This window comes from Cetorhinus maximus, chromosome 38 (assembly GCF_964194155.1).
Source record: "Cetorhinus maximus chromosome 38, sCetMax3.hap1.1, whole genome shotgun sequence".
NCBI lineage: Eukaryota > Metazoa > Chordata > Chondrichthyes > Lamniformes > Cetorhinidae > Cetorhinus > Cetorhinus maximus.
In genome coordinates, this window is record NC_135916.1 from 972,247 (window position 1) to 995,329 (window position 23,083).

The 23,083-nt window shown below is 44.8% G+C and overlaps 4 protein-coding genes across 4 annotated transcripts; 3 read left to right on the forward strand and 1 right to left on the reverse strand.

Moving 5' to 3' along the window:
• Positions 1-411, forward strand: LOC144672357 (histone H3). Its single transcript, XM_078534203.1, has one exon. It carries the CDS (start codon positions 1-3, stop codon positions 409-411), a length of 411 nt encoding a protein of 136 aa, XP_078390329.1.
• Positions 412-15,167: 14,756 nt separating this feature from the next.
• Positions 15,168-15,824, forward strand: LOC144672405 (histone H1-like). Its single transcript, XM_078534250.1, has one exon. The coding sequence runs from the start codon at positions 15,168-15,170 to the stop codon at positions 15,822-15,824; it is 657 nt and encodes a 218-aa protein (XP_078390376.1).
• A 5,945-nt stretch (positions 15,825-21,769) lies between these two features.
• On the forward strand, positions 21,770-22,180 carry LOC144672369 (histone H3). The gene has a single exon (XM_078534215.1). The coding sequence runs from the start codon at positions 21,770-21,772 to the stop codon at positions 22,178-22,180; it is 411 nt and encodes a 136-aa protein (XP_078390341.1).
• Positions 22,181-22,617: 437 nt separating this feature from the next.
• LOC144672339 (histone H2AX-like) lies at positions 22,618-23,083 on the reverse strand. The gene has a single exon (XM_078534191.1). It carries the CDS (start codon positions 23,081-23,083, stop codon positions 22,691-22,693), a length of 393 nt encoding a protein of 130 aa, XP_078390317.1. The 3' UTR covers positions 22,618-22,690.

Consider the following 23,083-nt stretch of genomic DNA (forward strand, 5'->3'; position numbering starts at 1 on the left):
ATGGCCAGGACCAAGCAGACAGCGCGCAAGTCGACCGGAGGGAAAGCTCCCCGCAAGCAGCTGGCTACCAAAGCTGCCCGCAAGAGCGCTCCAGCCACGGGCGGCGTCAAGAAGCCCCATCGCTACAGGCCCGGCACTGTGGCTCTGCGGGAGATCCGCCGCTACCAGAAATCCACCGAGCTGCTGATCCGCAAACTGCCCTTCCAGCGCCTGGTGCGAGAGATCGCTCAGGACTTCAAGACCGACCTGCGCTTCCAGAGCTCGGCCGTCATGGCCCTGCAGGAGGCCAGCGAGGCTTACCTGGTGGGGCTCTTTGAGGACACCAACCTGTGCGCCATCCACGCCAAGCGAGTCACCATCATGCCCAAGGACATCCAGCTGGCCCGCCGCATCCGCGGGGAGCGCGCCTAGACTGAACCCTACCCGACTCTAGACTTACACCGAAAACCACAAAGGCTCTTTTAAGAGCCACCAAGTCGGTCAGAGAAAGAGCTGCGATCTATTGTTAAAAGACGCCACCTCTTCTGCATATAATTTCCATTTTTTTTCACCCTATACCTTTCCTTTGCTACCTTTGTTGGGCTTTGGAGAGACGGTTATTTTATTATTCCAGGAACGTTTTCCCAAGTAGTGACAATTGAGGAAAACACACATCCCATTGGCTTCTGCACATTATCAGTCAGATCTCTGTTTGAGTGACCAATGTGGAGGATCCACGCATTCACTCATTTTATACCTTCGGGAGGAATGGCGGTGCGGTCAATGCTTATTGGTCCATTTTATTACAGCTGCTAATGTTCTTCCTATTACCAATCAGATCCCTGCATGATTCACCAACGTGGAGCCGTCACGTGGTTGACGTCCGAAAGTAATGGCGCCAAATCGTCAGTTACCGACCCATTATATATTTCAAATTTGCAAGACCGCCAAAAAAATACGGCACAAAAATCGTAATAGCTAATTCCCTTTTTAAATTATAACAATGCGCGATTCACCCAACTCTCTCCATCTTTTGGACATCCTGCAGTTTACCTGTATCTGTTAGTTTCTGACTTTTGAGTGCGGAGTTTCATGTATCTGACATGAAGCAGAAATTAAAGCGCCAATTTTGCAGGAACCGAGCCTTTGTTTTATTGAACATTGAAAAGCCCGCCTAAACGTGTGTAAAACGAATAATTAATTTGATACAGAATATTGCCTTAACATATAACACAGTCATTTCCATAGTTTAAAAGATTGGTCTCCCTTATTGCACTATATCATATTTGATCACAAGCCCCAAATTGGCTATTAAAATCCGGAATCCATTCGGGTTTAATCTCGGACCGTTTTTCCAGTCCTCTTAGTCTATGTTCAACATATTCTGGCATTGGAATATGGGCTTTTGTTAGGACTCTCTGCACCTTGTATATCATTGTCCATTCTTTGAATATGATGCTCACTTTTCAACTTTTTAATGTAGCATGTGAACATGGATTTTAATCAGGACTTATCAGTTGTTGACTGTGTATAAGTGTCATATTCCTTCTGTATGTATCAGCCTCTGGTGCTGTGTATGAATCTTGCTAACCTTTGTTATGTGCCTGTTGTGGTTCTGGAAATGGCTGCAGAATTAATACTCTAAATGTAAATTTTGGACACTGTGGGCATTGAATTCGTTTTTTTTTCACCATATCTGTTAAGAATTGATGAATTGTGTGTTTTATTATGTGTTTTCACTTAGTTGAATACTGTGATAGAGTTGAATTAATCCTGTACCCACCAGTGTGTTGTATTGTATGTGGAGGAATACATTTTGCCCTCTGTGTAGGACTCTGTACTGCTATGCATGGAAGAGTGCATTCATTCTATCTGCAATATTTTCTGGTACTATCCGTGAGAGGGATTCCATCTGAATCTGTCAATATCTGGAACTAAATGTGAGAATGAAGTTGATACGGATCCAGCCAAGCTGTTTGAGAGCAATATTTTTTTGTGTGTCAGTCAATCTGGGCAATTTTATGTCATTCTGGGTTTTTGGCTCTGCGTCCTTAAGACTTTTCTAAAAAGATTTGTGTATGTCTGTGGCTCCTGCTCTCCATTTAATTCCCTGCTACTCTGTATGTGGTTGAATAAAGCATTGCTTCCCAATATATTGTTAGTTTCTTGCTCTATATTTATTAGTCACTTAAATTGATGGAGTGTGTATTCACTCATTTAGCTGACAGTGAGTGTGATTCATTCAAATTATCCATGCATCTGCTATTGCATGGGAATGTGCCACTCTCTGCATGTCTTTCAGTGCCTAGTACAATGCATGATTTTGGGATTAAATTGTACATGACAGCGTCCGGTAAGGTATGTGTTTGTGGAGTTATTTCTATAATGTTATGGCCTCTATGATTCTATATGAATGAGATTATTTTGGTATACTTCAGTTTCAGGTAGGCTAAGTGAATGTGGGGTTCATTATTTATCTTTCAGCCTTGGTGCTTTCCAAGAGTAAGTGCTAAGGGTTAACAAGAAGTGTTCAGAGAACTTACATTATGATTCATAGTGAGAATATTGATATGGCACGTGTTGTGTATTAAGGTCTGTATTCATTAAAATTATATTTTACCTTTATTTCAGATATTGTATGAGATCTTTGGTGTGGAATTTAATATGTTGTTCTGTGGGGCATCTGGGTACATTCTTAGCTTCACATATACAGCTGATTGAAATGCACAGATTTAATGCTAAGACTCCACTCTTGTGAAAGGAATGGATTGTCTTGCAATCTGAAAATGTTTTTGGATAAGATTGATGGGCCTACCATTCTGTGACACTCAATGAGTGTGAATTGGGGATAATATTCTGTCTCCCCTGTCGTGTTTGAATGTTGTATTGAACATGTCTGCCCATTTTTGGTTTAACCTATAACATGGGTTCTACCAATGTTATAGCCATAGGTTATATTCTGTAGTTGCATCGGAGTTCAAGAATGGTACTCAATTTGTAGCTCTGTGAAAACAATTGTGAATAGCTACATCCCCTTCAATCAACTATATAGCCTCACATGTAATTGATGCAGTTTGTAGTCAAGGAATTACCATTGTACCTTTATTCATGCAGAGCTTTTCATAGAATCACAGAATCACACAGTGCAGAAGAGGTCCTTCAGCCCATCGAGTCTGCAACAACACGTGAGAAACACCTGACCTACCTACCTAATCCCATTTACCAGCACTTGGCCCATAGCCTTGAATGTGATGATGTGCCAAGTGCTCATCCAAGTACATTTTAAAGGATGTGAGGCAACCCGCCTCCACCACCCTCCCAGGCAGTGCATTCCAAACCGTCACCACCCTCTGGGTAAAAATTTGTTCCTCACATCCTTCATAAACCTCTTGCCCCTCACCTTGAACTTACGCCCCCTCGTGACTGACTCTTCAGCCAAGGGGAACAGCTGCTCCCTATCCACCCTGTCCATGCCCCTCATAATCTTGTACACCTCGATCAGGTCACCCCTCAGTCTTCTCTGCTCCAACGAAAACAACCCAAGCCTATCCAACATCTCTTCATAACTTCAATGTTTCATCCCAGGCAACATCCTGGTGAATATTTTGTTAGACTGCTATGAAATATATAGCCCTGTCTAAATTCTGAGGCACTGATTTGCATTTTATTAAGTACCTTACAGTGAGCTATCTTATTTTCTGTTCTGGCTAAGAGCAGTTAAATAATATCTGATGAGAATGAAAGAGTGAATATGATATTTGTTGTGTATTCTGTTAATCCTTTGATATTCTGCTGGATTAGATGCTAGATGGATATATAAAGCAAGTTAATGAAGACTCACCGGATCTGTTTGTCTCTTGGATTGAACAGTTGTCTCTTCCCTTTGAAACAGTGTGGGAATGAATGATTATTTATTTGTGACAGTGGACATAATGACCTGGCAGCATCTCTGTTCTCTGTGAGCGATGCTGCACCTACCTTGTGTTGGAACAAGCTCACTTTTCATCTTGCTTATGTTATAACTTTTATAGTTATCACTATTATGTATCCACCTTAGTTACTAGCCTCATCTGTCAATGCATAGCATTGTTTGTGAGCTGAGATTTGTTCACTTCTTTTTAAATTGATCCTTTCAACCATTTTATGTTTACTATTGTTTCCACTCCATATTAATTTATTAATTTGCAGGCCTGTACTATTATTTGAGTAATGTTTCCATTTTTAAAAATGAGGCTGAATTTCACTTTCATAACACATGGGTGATAAGATTATTTTGTCATCTTATTTGAATTAGGATCCCCTTCTTTTCTGCAATTAATTCTATGAATTGCATGTAAAGTCACTGGGATACATTTAGGTATTTTAACCTGTATCAAATATATTTTTTTCTCTGGAATGGAAGTGTGATGTTGGTCTGTAACTCTCAGGCTGTATTTGCAATTACACTGCACGTTAATTTTGTTGTGAGTGAATGACTTTTTAAAAAATCCATCCATGTCTTTTTTTTTTAGCATAAGATGTGTTTCATTCTCTATTTTCCAGTTTTCTTTTAGATAATGAGTGTAAGTTCTGTATAATTGTGTGCATTTTCAGGTATGTGAGTATGATTAGTTTTTCTCCTCCAGTTGTATTTATTAATTTCTCAGAGGCTAAAATGTGACTTTGCCATGGTACCTGTCAGTTACTGGTAAGTGAGTGCTGGTGTTACACTGTCCCTGTGAATATCTGGTGTATGAGCATTACTTTGTAGCACTTCATTACTTGCAAGTGACTTTTTTTTCTCCCTCTATCTGTCAGTTTGTGGCATGTGAGTTTGAATGTGTGTGTTGGGCTTACTTGGCATTTGACTGTTTTGTTACGTGTCTGCTAAGTTAATGTGAATATACACTTTTTTTTTCAGTTTTTAAAATGTAAACATGTGTTTGAGTCTTATTCCCGGTCTCTGACATGAAAATGAGGAAATACCATAAATGTTTCAGATTTTTTTTCTGTATGTGTCACATATATTCTTTAATCATTCGTCTCTTGTAAAGAAATTCTAAGATTTACTCAGATTCTCTCAGTAAAGTTATGTCATTGTGTGATTGTAGAACTGTGTGTGAGCCTGTCTGTGTGTGTGTGCCTGTCTGTGTGTGTGCGCCTGTCTGTGTGTGTGCGCCTGTCTGTGTGTGTGCGCCTGTCTGTGTGTGTGCGGGGGTGTGTGTGTGTGTGTGTGCGCCTGTCCTTGTGTGTGGGTGTGTGTGCCTCCCTGTGTGTGTGCGCCTGTCTGTCTCTTTGCGTGCCTGTCTGTGTATGCGCTTGTCTGTGTGTGTGCGCCTGTCCTTGTGTGTGGGTGTGTGTGCCTGTTTATGCTCCTTTTGTCTCTCTTATGTGTGAATGGACTTTTCTCTCTATCTGTCATTTTTCAATATGTACTTGTGCACATTGACTGGCACTCACAAGTATCTGGCATGGTGTTAAAGGCTAATTTTGTACATATCCAGTTTTAGCCTTTCTCTTAGGATAGCCTTGGCTTTAAGTTGTAATATTCGGCTTCTGGTATGGAAGTGCACATTTTACCTGTACCTGACCCTTTTAGATATGAGATTCTGGTACTGAAATTGTCTGCTCGTTTCTAGCCTCTGATGTGAGCATGACTTTTACTTTTGTTAAAGTTAGCATTTTTAATGAGACTCTGCATTTACTGTGAATTTCAGTATCTGATCTACGATTGTGGATTTTAATCAGTCCTGATTTGTTTCTGTTTGGGATTGATATCTCTGTTATAGGAGTGATATATTCCATTCTGTTATTGTCTCTTTCTAATGAGGTGAACGATCCTTTTTGATCAGAATCTGTTTAATTTGGTGCCTGAATATGGGATTTGCTTTGCAATTGTCAGATTTTGACATGAAGGAATGTTTATAATCTGTAGCAAAAGCAAAAACAAAATATCTACAAGTGGATTCTTGAAATCTCAAGAAAAAGGAAACACAATTGCTGGGAATACTGAGCAGGCCAGACAACATCTGTGGAGACAAGAGCTGAATTACCCTCCACCTGAAAATTCTGATATCAGAAAAGGTCATTGAACTGTGATGTTCACTCTCATCCTGTCTCCACAGGTGTTGGCTTCCTTGCTGAGTATTTCCTGCATTGTTGGTGTTTCTTCCTCCCCCTGTACGTGTTAATTTCCAACAAGTGAATATGGCATCACTGATCACCTGCCAATGTCTGACAAATATGTTTCACTTCTATTCTGACAGGGTTTCAACGTACAATTTGGTGTGCGTGTGTGCACATGTGCATGTTTCTAGAAAGGAAGAAATTTATTTTTTCTGCACTTTACATAGAATGCTATGCGAATGTCAGTTCAGCCTGTATCTGTCACTTTTTAACATGTTACTACGAGTCTTATTCTTTACCTGTCTATGAATGGGGATTTTAAAATGCACCTAGTTATTTGCTGCTGTGTGACTTTTTTCTTTTATAGATGTTTGGAATTAATTATGGGTTTTTAAAAAAAAATATACGTAATTCAAAAATTATCTGAAAGAACATTTCTACATCGCCATCACAAAAAGTGCAATCAGATTCAACTTTTACACATGGATCAAGAGTTGCTTCTATACAATCAATGAATATTACAATCAATTCAATATGGTCATTACAGGCAGTCAGACAGCGCAATGATATTGGAGTTATCAACATACATCATGTTGCACTTTTGAGGTGTTTCAATACTATTACTATTCAGTGCAGATATTTTTTTGTGAGCCGTACAGCTTTACTCTGGGAATTTAACTCTCTGTAATGCACTTGTGGCTATTACTCTGCACCTGCCAGTGCCTGACATGTGAGGATGCATTTTGCATTCACTGTTGCTGACATGTAAAGCAAATTTTACTACTTAACTCTCAGTTACTGGTATATAGATGTGCAGATTTTATTCTGTATCTGTAATTCTGTGATATGTCAGTTTGATTCATTTTCCTGTTGTTTGGCTCAGGGTCAGAAATATGAGCATGGAAAAAAAATATGTTGAAACACTTAGGCTATTTTAAATGAATGAGAATTTAATTATTTGCTTTCAATCCCCAGAATGAGAATGTGCCCTATGCTTATCATATTCTTGTATGTGAGTATTGTCTTTCCTCCAGGTCTCTATGCACCTTGTAGGTCATGGTCGGTTTTGCTGTGAACATGTCAGCCTGTATTACTTGATTGTGATGTTCACATTGCAGCTTTCAATTTAGTGTGTGAGCATGGACCATTCGCTCCCTCCCCCCAACCCCTCAACCCAAACCTACAGATTTTGATGCATGTTCATGTGTGATTTTACCGTAGCTATCAACGTCTGCTTTCTGGGTATCCATTTTCTTCCTATTTTTAAAATTCTGTTATGGGAAACTTGATTTTATTCTACACCTCTCTATCGCTGGTATGTGTCTGTGGTTTTACAATGTAAGCATCTGCCCCTGTCATGGGAATTCAGGTTTCTTCTGTATCTGTCAGTCTCTCCTATGACAGTGCTGTAATGTTATTTGCCGTACTTGTCAATATCTGCTTTGTCAGTTAAGGTTTAACCTATCTTCTTTGTAGAGATCTGTTGATATAACTATTAGTGAGTATATTGACCTGGCACGTGATGTGTATGTGTGTCTGTCTTAATGAATATGTACTTTATCATTATCAGGGGGAGGCGATGGTGTTGTGATGTTGTCATTGTTGTCACTATTAATCCAAAGACCTAGGGTAATACTCTGGGGACCCGGGTTCGAATCCTGCCGAGGTTTGGCGGATTGTGAATTCAATAAAAATCTGGAATTAAAAGAATAATGGTGACCATTGTCGATTGTTGTAAGAACCCACCTGGTTGACCAATGCCGGAAACCTGTTGTCCTTACTTAGTCTGGTCTACATGTGGTGTTGTGTTAGACCCACTTGGCCACTCAGTTGTAATAAACTGCTAAAAAGTCACAAAAATGGAATGGAATCAGATGGACCACCCGACACTGACTGAGGCACCGGAAACAAAAATGACTAAATTCAGCCCTGTCGACCCTGAAGGTAGATGGGAACACCTCCAGCTAGAATTTCCACTCCAAGTCACTGCACGATCCTGACTTGGAAATATATCCTGTTCCTTCACTGTCGCTGGGGAAAAATTTTGGAACTGCCTCCCTAACAGCAGTGTGGGTGTACCTACACCACGTGGACAGCAGGAGTTCAAGAAAGCAGCTCACCACCACCTTCTCAAGGGCAACTAAATGGTGGCACAGCCAGAAAAGCAAACATCCCGTGAATGAATTTAAAAAAAGATATTATATGGGATCTTTGGTGTTGAATTTATGGTGTTGCTTTATGAATGCTGGGTGCACTCAAGGATTAATTCTGTAAATTTCAATCAGCTTTAATACCTGGTATTTAAATTACAGGCGACGTTCTACTCTTGTGACATGAAAGGGCTGCCCTTCAATCTGATAATGGCTGTGATTGTTGACTGCAATTGGTGGACCTGCAATTCAGCAGTACTGAGTAGGAGTGTACTGTAGTAAAATTATTCCACCTCCCCTGAGTGTCTGACCATTGGATGGAGCATTTGTACCTGGGTTTGAGATCAATTTGAGCCTGACTATTTCTGTTCTCGGTGATGGTGGAGCTGATGTTCTGTCTGTATCTCTGCACTCTCGGAGTAACATCGTGCCTGCTGTCAGTTAGAAAGAGGTGGCTAGACGTTTATTTTTCCTGGGATATCATCAGCTTGAAACTGATCCCTTCATTGATTTGCCTGGAGGAAGAAACATAAGTCTTGTAACACAAAATCAGCAGAGGACATTGAAAAACAATAGGTCAACATAATCTTTCAACTGACAATAAATAAAAAAATATATATCTAGATGCAAAACATAACGATACAATAAATACTACAGTGTCTGATTCCACGTCAGCAACCTGCTTTGGTAGTTTTCAAGCAATTGAGTGACACTCAGAAACAATCCACATCTGTATGGCTCCAAGGGTGACACTCCCCGAGGATACAAAGACAGTTCAGATATCAATATCCAGCTCTCAGCCGGTGCTAAAATGTTTATATCTTAATAGCTGGTGCCTCCAAAGCGTGACCCCTACATGGTTACTCTCCTCCTTACTCTCTGCCTGTTACCACTGTTCACTGTCCAAATGCCGACAAGTTGCATGAATCAGCAGCTATACTTGGAATATGCATTACAGGTTTGAGGGGAGAAAATCCCAATAGTTTACAATTGCAGCTTCCTCAGGTTCTGTCTCCCTCAGCAGGGCCACACACAGCCCCAGAAAGGCCTCTCCCCGACCACCCGCTCACTCCAAGTTCCGGAACACGTTCGCGCTCCGCTCCGCCTCTTACAAACAGCCCCCGGTTCCCCCTGAACTTACCCCGAGTCAATGATGATTTCTGTGTCCACACTGACAAACCGGTGCCCTGCTGGAATCAGAACGCTGTTTACTCGCTTACCCGGGCCCTAAGATTTCCATTTCTATCTGTTTGAAACAAAGGTCTCCCGCTCACTGAGTGAAAGGCCCTCAAAGGTCAATTCTTGGGAGAAATGAGGGGCGCATGCGCTCTTCTAGCCATGTCTGAGAAAACTGAGGGCAGCAATGCGCAAGCGCTTCCCTGGAACAGACGTCACAGAACAGACGTCATTTGCTCCGCCCCTCAGTCAATGTTCTCCAGCTTGAGCATCACAATGGGTCTGTGTGGAACGGGCAGAGTTTCAGGCAGGTAGACGATTCCTGAATGAAGCTCAAACTGATATCGCTCCCTGCAGCATCTTAGCTGTTCATTCACCGGTTTAGCAAATCAATCCGCCCAGTGAATCTATGTCAAAAAAAAACAGAATTACCTGGAAAAACTCAGCAAGTCTGGCAGCATCGGCGGAGAAGAAATCAGTTAACGTTTCGAGCCGTCTCAATTTCTCTGCTCCTCTCACCCATTCTAATCTGTCTCTCTCTGAACTCACTGCACTCCGTTCTCTCAGGTCCAACCCCAACATTGTCATCAAACCCGCTGACAAAGGTGGTACTGTTGTTGTCTTGCGCATGGACCTCTACCTCGCGGAGGCTGAGCGTCAACTCGCAGACGTTTCCTCCTACCTCTCCCTGGACCATGACCCCACCACAGAACATCAAGCCATTGTTTCCAGGACTGTCACTGACCTCATCTCCTCTGGAGATCTTCCTCCCACAGCTTCCAACTTGATAGTCGCCCAACCTCGGATGGCCTGCTTCTACCTCCTACCCAATATCCACAAACAGAACTGTCCTGGCAGACCGATCGTGTCAGCCTGTTCCTGCCCCACGGAACTCATTTCTCGTTATCTTGACTCCCTTCTCTCTCCCCTTGTCCAGTCCCTTCCCACCTACATCCGTGATTCCTCTGACACCTTACGTCACATCAACAATTTCCAGTTCCCTGGCCCCAACCGCTTCCTCTTCACCATGGATGTCCAATCCCTCTACACCTCCATCCCCCACCAGGATGGTCTGAGGGCCCTCAGCTTCTTCCTTGAACAGAGGCCCCAACAATCCCCATCCACCACTACTCTCCTCCGTCTGGCTGAACTTGTTCTCACACTGATCAATTTCTCCTTTAACTCCTCTCACTTCCTCCAAATAAAAGGTGTGGCTATGGGTACCCGCATGGGCCCCAGCTATGCCTGTCTCTTTATGGGGTATGTGGAACATTCCTTGTTCCAGTCCTACTCCGGCCCCCTCCCACAACTCTTTCTCCGGTACATCGATGATTACTTCGGTGCTGCTTCATGCTTTCGTCGGGACCTGGAAAAATTTATTAATTTTGCTTCCAATCTCCACCCCTCCATCATCTTCACATGGTCCATCTCTGACACTTCTCTTCCCTTCCTTGACCTCTGTCTCAATTTCTGATGATAGACTGTCCACCAATATCCATTACAAGCCTACCGACTCCCACAGCTACCTCGACTACAGCTCCTCACACCCCGCTTCCTGTAAAGACTCCATCCCATTCTCTCAGTTCCTTCGCCTCCGTCGCATCTGTTCTGATGACACTACCTTCAAAAACAGCTCCTCTGACATGTCCTCCTTCTTCCTTAACCGAGGTTTTCCATCCACGGTCGTTGACAGGGCCCTCAACCGTGTCCGGCCCATATCCCACGCATCCTCCCTCACGCCTTCTGCTCCTTCCCAGAAACATGATAGGGTCCCCCTTGTCCTCACTTATCACCCCACCAGCCTCCGCATTCAAAGGATCATCCTCCGCCATTTCCGCCAACTCCATCATGATGCCACCACCAAACACATCTTCCCTTCACCCCCCTTGACGGCATTCCGTAGGGATCGTTCCCTCCGGGACACCCTGGTCCACTCCTCCATCACCCCCTACTCCTCAACCCCCACTTATGGCACCTCCCCATGCCCACGCAGAAGATGCAACACCTGCCCCTTCACTTCCTCTCTCCTCACCGTCCAAGGGCCCAAACACTCCTTTCAAGTGAAGCAGCATTTCACTTGCATTTCCCCTAACTTAGTCTACTGCATTCGTTGCTCCCAATGCGGTCTCCTCTACATTGGAGAGACCAAACGCAAACTGGGCGACCGTTTTGCGGAACAACTGCGGTCTGTCCGCAAGAAAGACCCAAACCTCCCTGTCGCTTGCCATTTCAACACTCCACCCTGTTCTCTTGCCAACATGTCTGTCCTTGGCTTGCTGCATTGTTCCAGTGAAGCCCAACGCAAACTGGAGGAACAGCACCTCATCTTCCGACTAGGCACTTTACAGCCCACTGTGCTGAATATTGAATTCAACAACTTTAGATCTTAAACTCCCCCTCCCCCCATCCCCACCCCGTTTCTTTTCCCCCCCCCACCCGCTTTTTTTTCAATAATTTATATAGATTCTTCTTTCCCCACCTATTTCCATTATTTTTAAATCTAAAACTAAAACCTTTAGTCTTTCCACAGCACCCCCACTAGAGCTGTACTTTGAATATCCAGTTTTCCATTCTTAATTAGCACTTTTCTCAGACAAAGAACTCCACCTTCAACACCTCTTTGATCCTTTTGTCTGTGACATCTTTTGATTAACTGCTCACACCACACCCTCAATGTGTCTCTTTCCCCCACCCCCCCACCCCCCACCCACCTTAAACCAATTTATATTTCTCCCCTGTTGAAACTATGCTGCAGTTCTGCCGAAGGGCCATGAAAGCTCGAAACGTTAACTGATTTCTTCTCCGCCGATGCTGCCAGACTTGCTGAGTTTTTCCAGGTAATTCTGTTTTTGTTTTGGATTTCCAGCATCCGCAGTAGCTTTTAGCTTTTTGTTTTTATCAGTGAATCTATGTGTTTGCTGTGACCAGGCAGAAGTTAATGTCTGGTCTTAAAAGTCACTCTTTAATATAATCAGTTTGAACCTCTCAGTCACTGAGTGTCAATTCGAACATTTTGTGTCCAAAGTTTAAAGAGAGCTCCAGAGGTTATGGATCATTACATTTCGGATACTATTCACCTCACCCACTGGCATTACTTCTGTTTGTGTGATAGAAATGTGTCTGCCTTTGGCCCAGTAATAGCTGGAGCTGAATCACGTCATCTCTCACCTCTGTGGGTCTGTCAGTTTTAAATTAGTTTTCCCTATCAGGTTCAGAATCTTCGGTGTTTCAAAAAGGAAACCTCTCAATCTTCTAAGTTCCAATGATTAAAAGTTCAACTTGTTTATGATTCCCTCATCAGCCCACAGCATCATTTCAGGAATCTAGTCAGGAAAATTCACTGAATAATTTCAATATAATTATATCCCTCTCTGGTTCTAAAAGATGTTTGGGACAAAATTATTATTTATCATATTTTTATAATCTTTTGAAATAATTATAAAATGTATGCCTCTATCCGATGATAGATGCGAGGGCCACTCATTGCTATATTGACACGTGGTAGCAATAGAGAGAGCGATTTCTCTGTTTCTCCCTCCCTTGCTCCTTTTATCTCCTTCACTCTTGCTCCCTCCCCCCCCCTATCTCGCGACTTCTGTTACTAATGTTAATGATAGGTCAATATACACTGGCAATGTGAACACTCGCCCCGTGTTATGAGTCAGAATGTCACTGTTCCTTCTCCTCTCGGAAATTCAGGCCTGACATTTGATCTGATTACTAAATTGATTTCAGGTGAAGAAGAGTCAGACTGACTCGAAAAGTTAACTCTGTCTTCCTCTCCACAGAGGCTCTCAGACCTGCTGAGTTTTTCCAGCTATTTTTGTTTTTGTTTCAGATTTACAACACCCGCACTATTTTACTTTTATTTCATCGGATCATCTCCAAACCAAAATCAAAACAAACTCTGAAAACATCTTTCATTTTCAGGAACGTGACTATGCACGTCTTTGTGTTCATATATAACTGGCCAGCTCTGGTTGTTGAGGTTGGGGTACATTGCAAACTGTGAAATTGTGACCTGTCAGTTCAGGAGGAGCAACATAAACAGGGAAGTCTGGAGGGACCAGTTGCAGTAAATTTGTATTGTCACCAGAAATAAACATCTTGATGTGAGCTTTTCAGATAATAGCGTGAAATGACATATCACAGAATCACACAAAGTGCAGAAGAGGCCCTTCGGCCCATCGAGTCTGCACTGACACGTGAGAAACACCTGACCTACCTACTTAATCACATTTACCAGCACATAGCCCATAGGCCTGAATGTTATGACTTGCCAAGTGCTCATCCAGGCACTTTTAAAAGGTTGTGAGGCAACCCGCCACGACCACCCTCCAAGGCAGTGCATTCCAGACCCTCACCACCCTCTGGGTTAAAAAAGTTATTCCTCACAGTCGCCATGAACCACCTGCCCCTCACCTTGAACTTATACCCCCTTGTGACTGACCCTTCAACTAAGGGGAACACCTGCTCCCTATCCATACTGTCTATGTCCCTAATAATCTTGTACACCTCGATCAGGTCGCCCATCAGCCCTCTCTGCTCCAACGTAAACAACACAAGAGAATCCAACCTCTTTTCATAACCTAAATGTTTCATACCAGGCCACATCCTGGTGAATCTCCTCTGCACCACCTCCAGTGCAATCACATCCTTCATATAATGTGGCCACCAGATTGTACTCCAGCTGTAGCCTCACCAAGGCTCTATACAACTCCAACATGACCTCCCTACTTTTGTAATCTATGCCTCGATTGATTAAGGCAAGTGTCTCATGTGCCTTTCCCCCACCCCACTAACATGCCCCTCCACCTTCAGAGATCTAGGGACACACACGCCAAGGTCCCTTTGTTCCTCAGATCTTCCTAGTGTCATGCCGTTCATTGAATACTTCCTTGTCAAATTACTCCTTCCATAGTGTATCACCTCACAGTTTTCAGGGTAAAACTCCATCTGCCACTTATCTGCCACTTGACCATCCCGTCTATATCTTCCTGTAGCCCAACACACTCAACCTCGCCGTTAAACACCAATTTGCGAATGAGACCATCTACGGCTCCCATGCCTCAGAGAGCTAAACGTTCGCTGAGTTTACAATCGACAATATTCTTCATAGAAAAGGGCGCAAAGTACGAAAAAGAGGAGGAATTCACGCCTGAGAGATTCACATTATTGACCGTTGTTGCCTGTAAACATGTACATCTGAACATTGTGTAAGAGAGTGTTGGAACTGGGCGGGCGAGTCAGAGGAATGAAACTGTGTTTGTGTGTCCGTTCTGATCATGAGATTTCCGAGTTCTGCTTGCCTAAACTAAAAATATTTTATATTCAAAAGTTCCCTCTTTTCCCCAGCTTGACGCCAAAGTGAGATTTAAAGGCAATTTCTTTGTTGTTATCTAGATTTCAGTCGATAAGTAGAGGACATGTCAGAGATCGGGTGAAGGAGCCGCAGTAAATCCGGTTTTAATCGAAATTCGAGTCTTCAGTTCGCGTCAAATCTTTTCAACAGCGAACATTACAATGTCAGAGATAAGAAGGATTCAGTCTGGGACACTGGAGAGCCGGAATTTCCATGGAATTGGGGAGTTTGTGAGGAGAGAAAAACACAGAGAGGCAGCAGCAGCCTGGAGCTGACAGCAGCCTGTCTCCGCCCCGTCCTCTCGCTGCCTTTAAGTTGCTCAGTGCCGCCACCAGCGGCTTCATTTCTCAGCCCGTTCAGATCGACAGAGACACTTTTGTGCAGAGTTCCGGAACATGACCGATACTGCAGCCGCCGAAACGGCTCCTCCAGCCGCTCCCGCCGTCCAAGTCAAGACTCCCAAGAAGAAGAAGAAGGCGGCTCCCCGGAGCAGTGCAGCCGGTCCCAAGCTGGGCGAGCAGATCCTCAAGGTTGTGGCGGATTGCAGCGATCGCAAGGGGATGTCGCTGCCCGCGATCAAGAAGGCGCTGCGCGGCAATGGGGTGGATGTGGAGAAACTCGGCTCCCAGATCAAGCAAAGCATCAAGAGGAATGTGAAGAATGGCTTCCTGGTTCAGGTCAAGGGCACGGGCGCCTCGGGCTCCTTCAAAGTCCCTAAGAACACAACCCCGGGGAAAGTGGGAAAGAAGGCGAAGGCAGCAGCTGGCAAGAAATCTCCAGTGAAGAAAGCGGCAGCCAAGAAGGTGACAGCAAAGAAAGCAACGGCCAAGAAGACTCCAGTCAAGAAAGCAACGGCCAAGAAGACTCCAGTCAAGAAAGCAGCGGCCAAGAAATCCCCAGCGAAGAAAGCAGCGGCCAAGAAACCAGCCAAGAAGGCGGCAACTCCCAAAAAGCCGGTGAAGAAAGCAGCCCCCAAGAAAAAGTCTCCGGCCAAGAAGGTGACGGGCGTCAAAAAAGTGGTGATCGGGAGGGCCAAGCCCAAAACGAGATAAGCAAAGACAGGAAAGAAGGGAAAGATCCCGAGCAAATTGTAAACCTCTAAACCCAAAGGCTCTTTTCAGAGCCACCCACATTTCACATGAAAGAGCTGATCCCCTGATCATTTGATCCCTGTCTCGGGGCTGGGAGCTGATTTCAGATGGAAATGTTTCTTTATCCTCCCATGTAAATCCTATTTTCCCGCTCACTCACTGACACACTCTCCACCCGTCCCCTCCCGCACTGTGCAATAAGACACAGGGATATCCTTACAGCTCCCTATCCGGGATGTGTCCGAGTGCATTCAATGTTTATCTTCGTTCCTTTATTCACATTTTCAGGGTCTGCAATGGAGTGATAATGGAGTAAAACCCCGTCTCACAACTAATAACCATACCTTTATATTTTCTCTAATTCTGTTGGATGAGGTGTCAAGCGAATTTCCCAATCCCATTTGGGGGTGTGGAAGGAAGGGTGAGGCTTGAGTCTAGAGATTTGTGTGTATAGAATATTACAAGGATTGAAATAGAAGCAAAAACAAAAACAAAAATACCTGGAAAAACTCAGCAGGTCTGACAGCATGGGCGGAGAGGAACACAGTTTACGTTTCGAGTCCTCATGACCCTTCAACAGAACTAAGTAAAAGTAGAAAAGGGGTGAAATATAAGCTGGTTTAAGGGAGGGGGGTGGGACAAGAAGAGTTAGGTAGAGGGCCAGTGATACGTGGAGATAACCAAATGATGTCCCAGACAACAGGACAAAGAGGTGTTGAAGGTGGTGATATTATCTAAAGGAATGTGCTAATTAAGGGTAGAAAGCAGGACAAGCAAGGTGCAGATAGCCCTAGTGGGGGTGGGGGTGGAGTGAACGAATCGAAACAGGCTAAAAGGTAGAGATAAAACAATGGATATAAATACATTTAAGAATATTGGAAATATGTGGGGAAAGAAAAATCTATATACATTATTGGATAAATAACTGCGTTTATGGCAGGCAGGAGGAGGAGCTGATTTACCAAAGACCTTGTTCTGACTGGTACTCAGTGTCTCCCGCCCCGTCTCTCACACACACAAACACACACACACTCTGTTTCTCTCTCTCTCTCCCTTCCTCAGTCAGGTCGGGGCGGGCTGTATAAAAGCGGAACGTGAAGCAGCTCCCCACTCATTCAGCAGCGATTTGACTGAAGAAGCATCATGTCTGGCAGAGGGAAAGGAGGCAAAGGACTGGGGAAAGGCGGAGCAAAGCGGCACCGCAAAGTGCTTCGCGATAACATCCAGGGCATCACCAAACCAGCCATCCGCCGCCTGGCTCGCCGTGGCGGTGTCAAGCGCATTTCGGGCCTGATCTACGAGGAGACCCGCGGGGTGCTGAAGGTTTTCCTGGAGAATGTGATCAGGGATGCTGTCACCTACACCGAGCACGCCAAGCGGAAGACGGTCACCGCCATGGATGTGGTGTACGCTCTGAAGCGCCAGGGCCGCACTCTCTATGGATTCGGCGGCTGAACAAATCGACCCGACTCTATAACAAAACCCAAAGGCTCTTCTAAGAGCCGCCCACAACCTCACATTGAGAGCAGTGACTTCTGAAGGGGGACAGGGGAAAATAAATCTTTGTATTTTCTTATTAAGAGGCACTGCTTTGCCACCAATGCATCCTCTTTTCACAATACCATCGTGAGTTTCAAAAATACCTTGGTTTAATTTAGATCTGTTTTCACGAATTACCGTCCTTTCTACCCGACGACCACGGCTCTACCCAATGTAATGTCGAATTTCATCCGGAGAAACTATTCTTAAACCTTTTATTCCCCCTTCGACGCTCTAATTTTATTTTTTTTCCCCATCGGTTTCTGTTCCTGGGTCTTTGACGCATGACAGGACCTGGGAGGTACCAGCTTTATATGGATCAGCCTGTATCGATTCAGCATGTCTGAACAGAGCTTTATCCTGGCCTGCCTCTGAACAATCAGATAAAGAATCCGAATTCAAGACAGGTTATAAGGCAGACATTGACTGTCTCTTGCTGCCGATTATATTCAGAGCATATTTTACAGCCGGCATGAATCAGACCAATATCGATTTACAGACTTGAAAAGTAAAACTACCCTTAATCACCTCTATTCTGCAACACGGGCCGAATAGAAGGTTTGAACAGATAGCTGTTTGATGGCCGCCCAGGACACGATGGACTTTTTCTATGTTGTACAACTTTATTTCTCTATCAGAAGGGAAAACTCTGCTTTTGGCGCTCGGTTTGGACTATACTAAACATGCATTTCTGAATAATTGTGGAAGAGAGTTTGAATGAAAGTGGGGTATTGGATAAATCCATTAAATTGAGGTCCACCGGGCAACGGCACATGGTTGTGATGTACAGTCAAAGGGCAAATGTTATTCAAACCCAACAAATAATGAAGCCGGAATGAGAGAGGGATGCAGTTTCCGCCAGTTCATTTTACCTATTACAATAATTAGAACATAATCGTTCATCAATGTAAATTTCGACAGATACACGGTTTACATAAACGGTCTGCAAGCCCCCCTCCCCCATAAAGACCCCACCGCGCACCCATTCACCTGCAGAAACAGGAACCACACCATTTTCTCTTAAACATCTATAGCGCGTTGACATGAATAAACCGAGTCGGTTGATGAGGTTTCTGTGTGAGTGCCAAAATTTCCCCCATCAATAGGAGTTTTATTCCAGCCTGTTGCAAACCGATCAGGGAATGAATTAGAATTTAATCCACGTTCCAAAGCAGGAAGTCGGAGCTGGGACCGAAATGGGACTTGCAAACATTGAGATATTATGATATTTCTACTTTGAGATTTATTTTATCTGCCTTCAAACTAGGTTTATTTCAATGTCAGTTACTCGTCCCTCTGAAATTGGCGGGCATTTTGAAATTGATGAACTGTCAGTTTCTGCTCCACCAATCAGGGCCCAGAAATCCATGCAGCCCGCTGCTCTTTTCAAAGTTCTCGGCGGGATTCCTTCTTATAAATCCTTCTTATCTCTAACACTGTAATGTTCGCTGTCGAAAATATTTCACGCGAATTGAAGACTCCCATTTCGATTTAAACCTGATTTTCTGCGGCTCCTTCACCCGATCTCTGACATGTCCTCTACTCTTAGACTGAAATATCGAGAACAACAAAGAAATTGTCTTGAAATCTCACTTTGGGGTTAAGCTGGGGAGCAGGGGGTGTATTCCTTTGGAAAATATTTTTATCTTACCCAAGCGGGGCTCGGAAATTTCCTGATCAGAACGGACACACAAACACAGTTTCATTCCTCTGACTCGCCCGCCCACTTCAAACACTCTCTTACACAATGTTCACATTTAGAGGTTCATTGGCAACAAGATGAACAATTGTAAATGTCTCGGTAGAGATTTCCTTCTCTTTTCGATCTTTGCTCCGGTTTCTATTTATTTGCTAACATTAAACACTCTGAGGCATTGGAAGAAGGGAAAGATCCCGAGCAAATTGTAAACCTCTAAACTCAAAGGTTCTTCTCAGAGCCACCCACATTTCACATGAAAGAATTGATGCCCTGATTATTTGATCCGTGTCTCGGAGCTGGGAGCTGATTTCAGATGGAAATGTTTCGTTTTCCTCCCACGTAAATCCTATTTTCCCGCTCACTCACTGACACACTCTCCACCCGTCCCCTCCCGCACTGTGCAATAAGACACAGGGATATCCTTACAGCTCCCTAACCGGAATGTGTCCCAGTGCATTCAAAGTTTATCTTTTCTTTATTCACATTTTCAGGGTGAGAGTCTGCAATGGAGTAAAACCCCGCCTCACAACTAATACCCATACCAGTATATTTTATCTTATTTTGTTGGATGAGGTGTCAGCGAATTTCTCAATCCCTTTTGGCGGTGTGGAGGGAAGGGTGAGGCGTGAGTCTAGAGATGTGTGAGTATAGAATTTTACAAGGATTGAAATAGAAGCAGGCATCTGACTCTTTATAGAAAGTGTAGTATTGAGGGGGGAATATTGCCGACAGTATTGATTTTAATACGATTTTCTAAATAGCTGGTTTATGATGTTGGCGTGTTTAAGTTACTTTAACAGCTTTCTGTTCAGCTCTCTTCAAAATTTGATAAATAAATGCGTTTTTGGCAGGCAGGAGGTGGAGCTGGTTTACCAAAGACGTTAGTTGTGTCTGTCACTCGGTCTCTTCGCCCCGCCTCTCTCTCTCTCTCCCTTCCTCAGTCAGGTCGGGGCGGGCTGTATAAAAGCGGAACGTGAAGCAGCTCCCAACTCATTCAGCAGCGATTTGACTGAAGAAGCATCATGTCTGGCAGAGGGAAAGGAGGCAAAGGACTGGGGAAAGGCGGAGCAAAGCGGCACCGCAAAGTGCTTCGCGATAACATCCAGGGCATCACCAAACCAGCCATCCGCCGCCTGGCTCGCCGTGGCGGTGTCAAGCGCATTTCGGGCCTGATCTACGAGGAGACCCGCGGGGTGCTGAAGGTTTTCCTGGAGAATGTGATCAGGGATGCTGTCACCTACACCGAGCACGCCAAGCGGAAGACGGTCACCGCCATGGATGTGGTGTACGCTCTGAAACGCCAGGGCCGCACTCTCTATGGATTCGGCGGCTGAACAAATCGACCCGACTCTCTAACAAAACCCAAAGGCTCTTCTAAGAGCCGCCCACAACCTCACATTGAGAGCAGTGACCTCAGAGCAGGAGAGGAAAAGCGATATGTAGTTTTATATAAACACTGCGTTTCCATCTGCGCATTCTCCATTAACAATATAATCGTGAGTCACACAAAATTCATGGTTTAATTTAGTTCGGTTTTCAGGAATTCGCTTCCTTTATACTTGCCGAATCTCGATTCAAAGCTTGACTGAGGAACACGACAGCTCCCAAACTAACACCGAGTTCACAAGATAAAGGCCATCATTTATTACACTTTAATCAGGAGTAACTATTTTGAGACACATCATTCTCGCTTCTTCGCCCCATTATCACCCTGTCTTCTTTCTTCGCCATCTGTTCCTGGGTCGTTGAGACATGACAGGGTCTGGGAGGTACCAGTATACCAGCTTTAAATGGATCAGCCTGTATCCATGCAGCATGTTGTCTGGTTCCTGGGAGCACTGAACAGATTTATTCTGGCCTGTATCAGGGCGATCAATGAAATAACCCAAATTTAAACGGGAATGTAAGGCGAATATTGAGAGGCTGATTGAAAAATCTGACTACACTTAATCACCTCGATTCTGCAACCCAGGACGGACTGAAGGGTGATGTGGAAGATCTGATTTTGGTGCATGGTTTGGACTGCGAAGATGCATTTACGCACATTGTGGAAGATAGTTCAAATATGTAAACTTAGATATTAACTTGATTTACAGAATGGGTGCGCAATCCGCCCACCCACATCGCCTCCCCCAGCCATAAAACACTAGAAACAAGAGCCAAGCCATTCTCTCTATAACATCTATAGGGCTTTGACCTGAATAAACCGATAATGTTGATCAGTTTTAAATGTGAGACCCAAAATTTCGCCCATCAATAGGAGTTTGATTCCAGCCTGCTGTAAGCCGATCAGGGAATGAAGGAGAATTTAGTCCGTGTTCGAAAGCAGGAAGTCGGAGCGGGGACCGAAATGGGGCTCGCAAACTTTCAGACCTTGTGATATTTGTCCATTCAGATTGATTTTATCTGTCTTCAAACTAGGTTTATTTTAATGTCAGTTACTCGTTCCTCTGAAATTGGCGGGCATTTTGAAATTGATGAACTGTCAGTTTCTGCTCCACCAATCAGGGCCCAGAAATCCATGCAGCCCGCTGCTCTTTTCAAATTTCTCGGCGGGATTGCGCTGCATCCAATCAGGACAGGAGGGAGGTGACGGACATGTCTTAAATAGACAGACACAGAGCGGCTTGATCATTCTCAGAGTCTGTGTTCCACAGCGTTTGTTATCATGGCCAGGACCAAGCAGACAGCGCGCAAGTCGACCGGAGGGAAAGCTCCCCGCAAGCAGCTGGCTACCAAAGCTGCCCGCAAGAGCGCTCCAGCCACGGGCGGCGTCAAGAAGCCCCACCGCTACAGGCCCGGCACTGTGGCTCTGCGGGAGATCCGCCGCTACCAGAAATCCACCGAGCTGCTGATCCGCAAACTGCCCTTCCAGCGCCTGGTGCGAGAGATCGCTCAAGACTTCAAGACCGACCTGCGCTTCCAGAGCTCGGCCGTCATGGCCCTGCAGGAGGCCAGCGAGGCTTACCTGGTGGGGCTCTTTGAGGACACCAACCTGTGCGCCATCCACGCCAAGCGAGTCACCATCATGCCCAAGGACATCCAGCTGGCCCGCCGTATCCGCGGGGAGCGCGCCTAGACTCACCCTACCCGACTCTAGACTTACACCGAGAACCACAAAGGCTCTTTTAAGAGCCAACAAGTCGGTCAGAGAAAGAGCTGCGATCCCTTGTTAAAAACTCCAGCACCTAAAACCCTCAAACCTACAATTTATTTTCTTTCCTTCTGTTTACCCGTTTCCCTCCCTCTGATGCATTTGGGGTTATGAGGTGATTCCGTTTATATTTGTTTGTAATTTTACATCATTTAATTGGAAATGGGATGATTTAATTATTCAAGAACGTTTCCCTGAACATTGTCAATTGGTCATATTTAGATGCAGCACAGACTCCTCATGTCTGGAAAAGGCAACAGCACCAGCGTCTCGTTGTAAGCAGCGCTTTCACAGATCGCATTAGAAATATAATGTCATTCCGAATCGATAGGGATGTTATCGCACATGCGGATAGACAATAGGTCGCCCCTTTCACTGATTAAGTGAGTGGCTCTGAAAAGAGCCTTTGGGTTCTCAGTTTAAAGAATGGTGGCTTCACTTGGTCTTGGTGGCTGCAGAGGCGCCGCTTTTCTTGGGCAGCAGCACGGCCTGGATATTAGGCAGCACCCCGCCCTGAGCGATGGTCACCCCTCCCAGCAGCTTGTTGAGCTCCTCGTCGTTGCGGACGGCCAGCTGCAGGTGCCTGGGGATGATGCGGGTCTTCTTGTTGTCCCGGGCCGCGTTGCCGGCCAGCTCGAGGATTTCAGCCGTCAGATACTCCAGCACGGCGGCCAGATAGACCGGGGCTCCGGCACCCACACGCTCAGCGTAGTTCCCCTTCCTCAGCAGCCTGTGAACGCGGCCCACCGGGAACTGCAGTCCGGCCCGGGAGGAGCGAGACCTGGCCTTGGACCGAACTTTCCCACCGGTCTTTCCTCTTCCAGACAT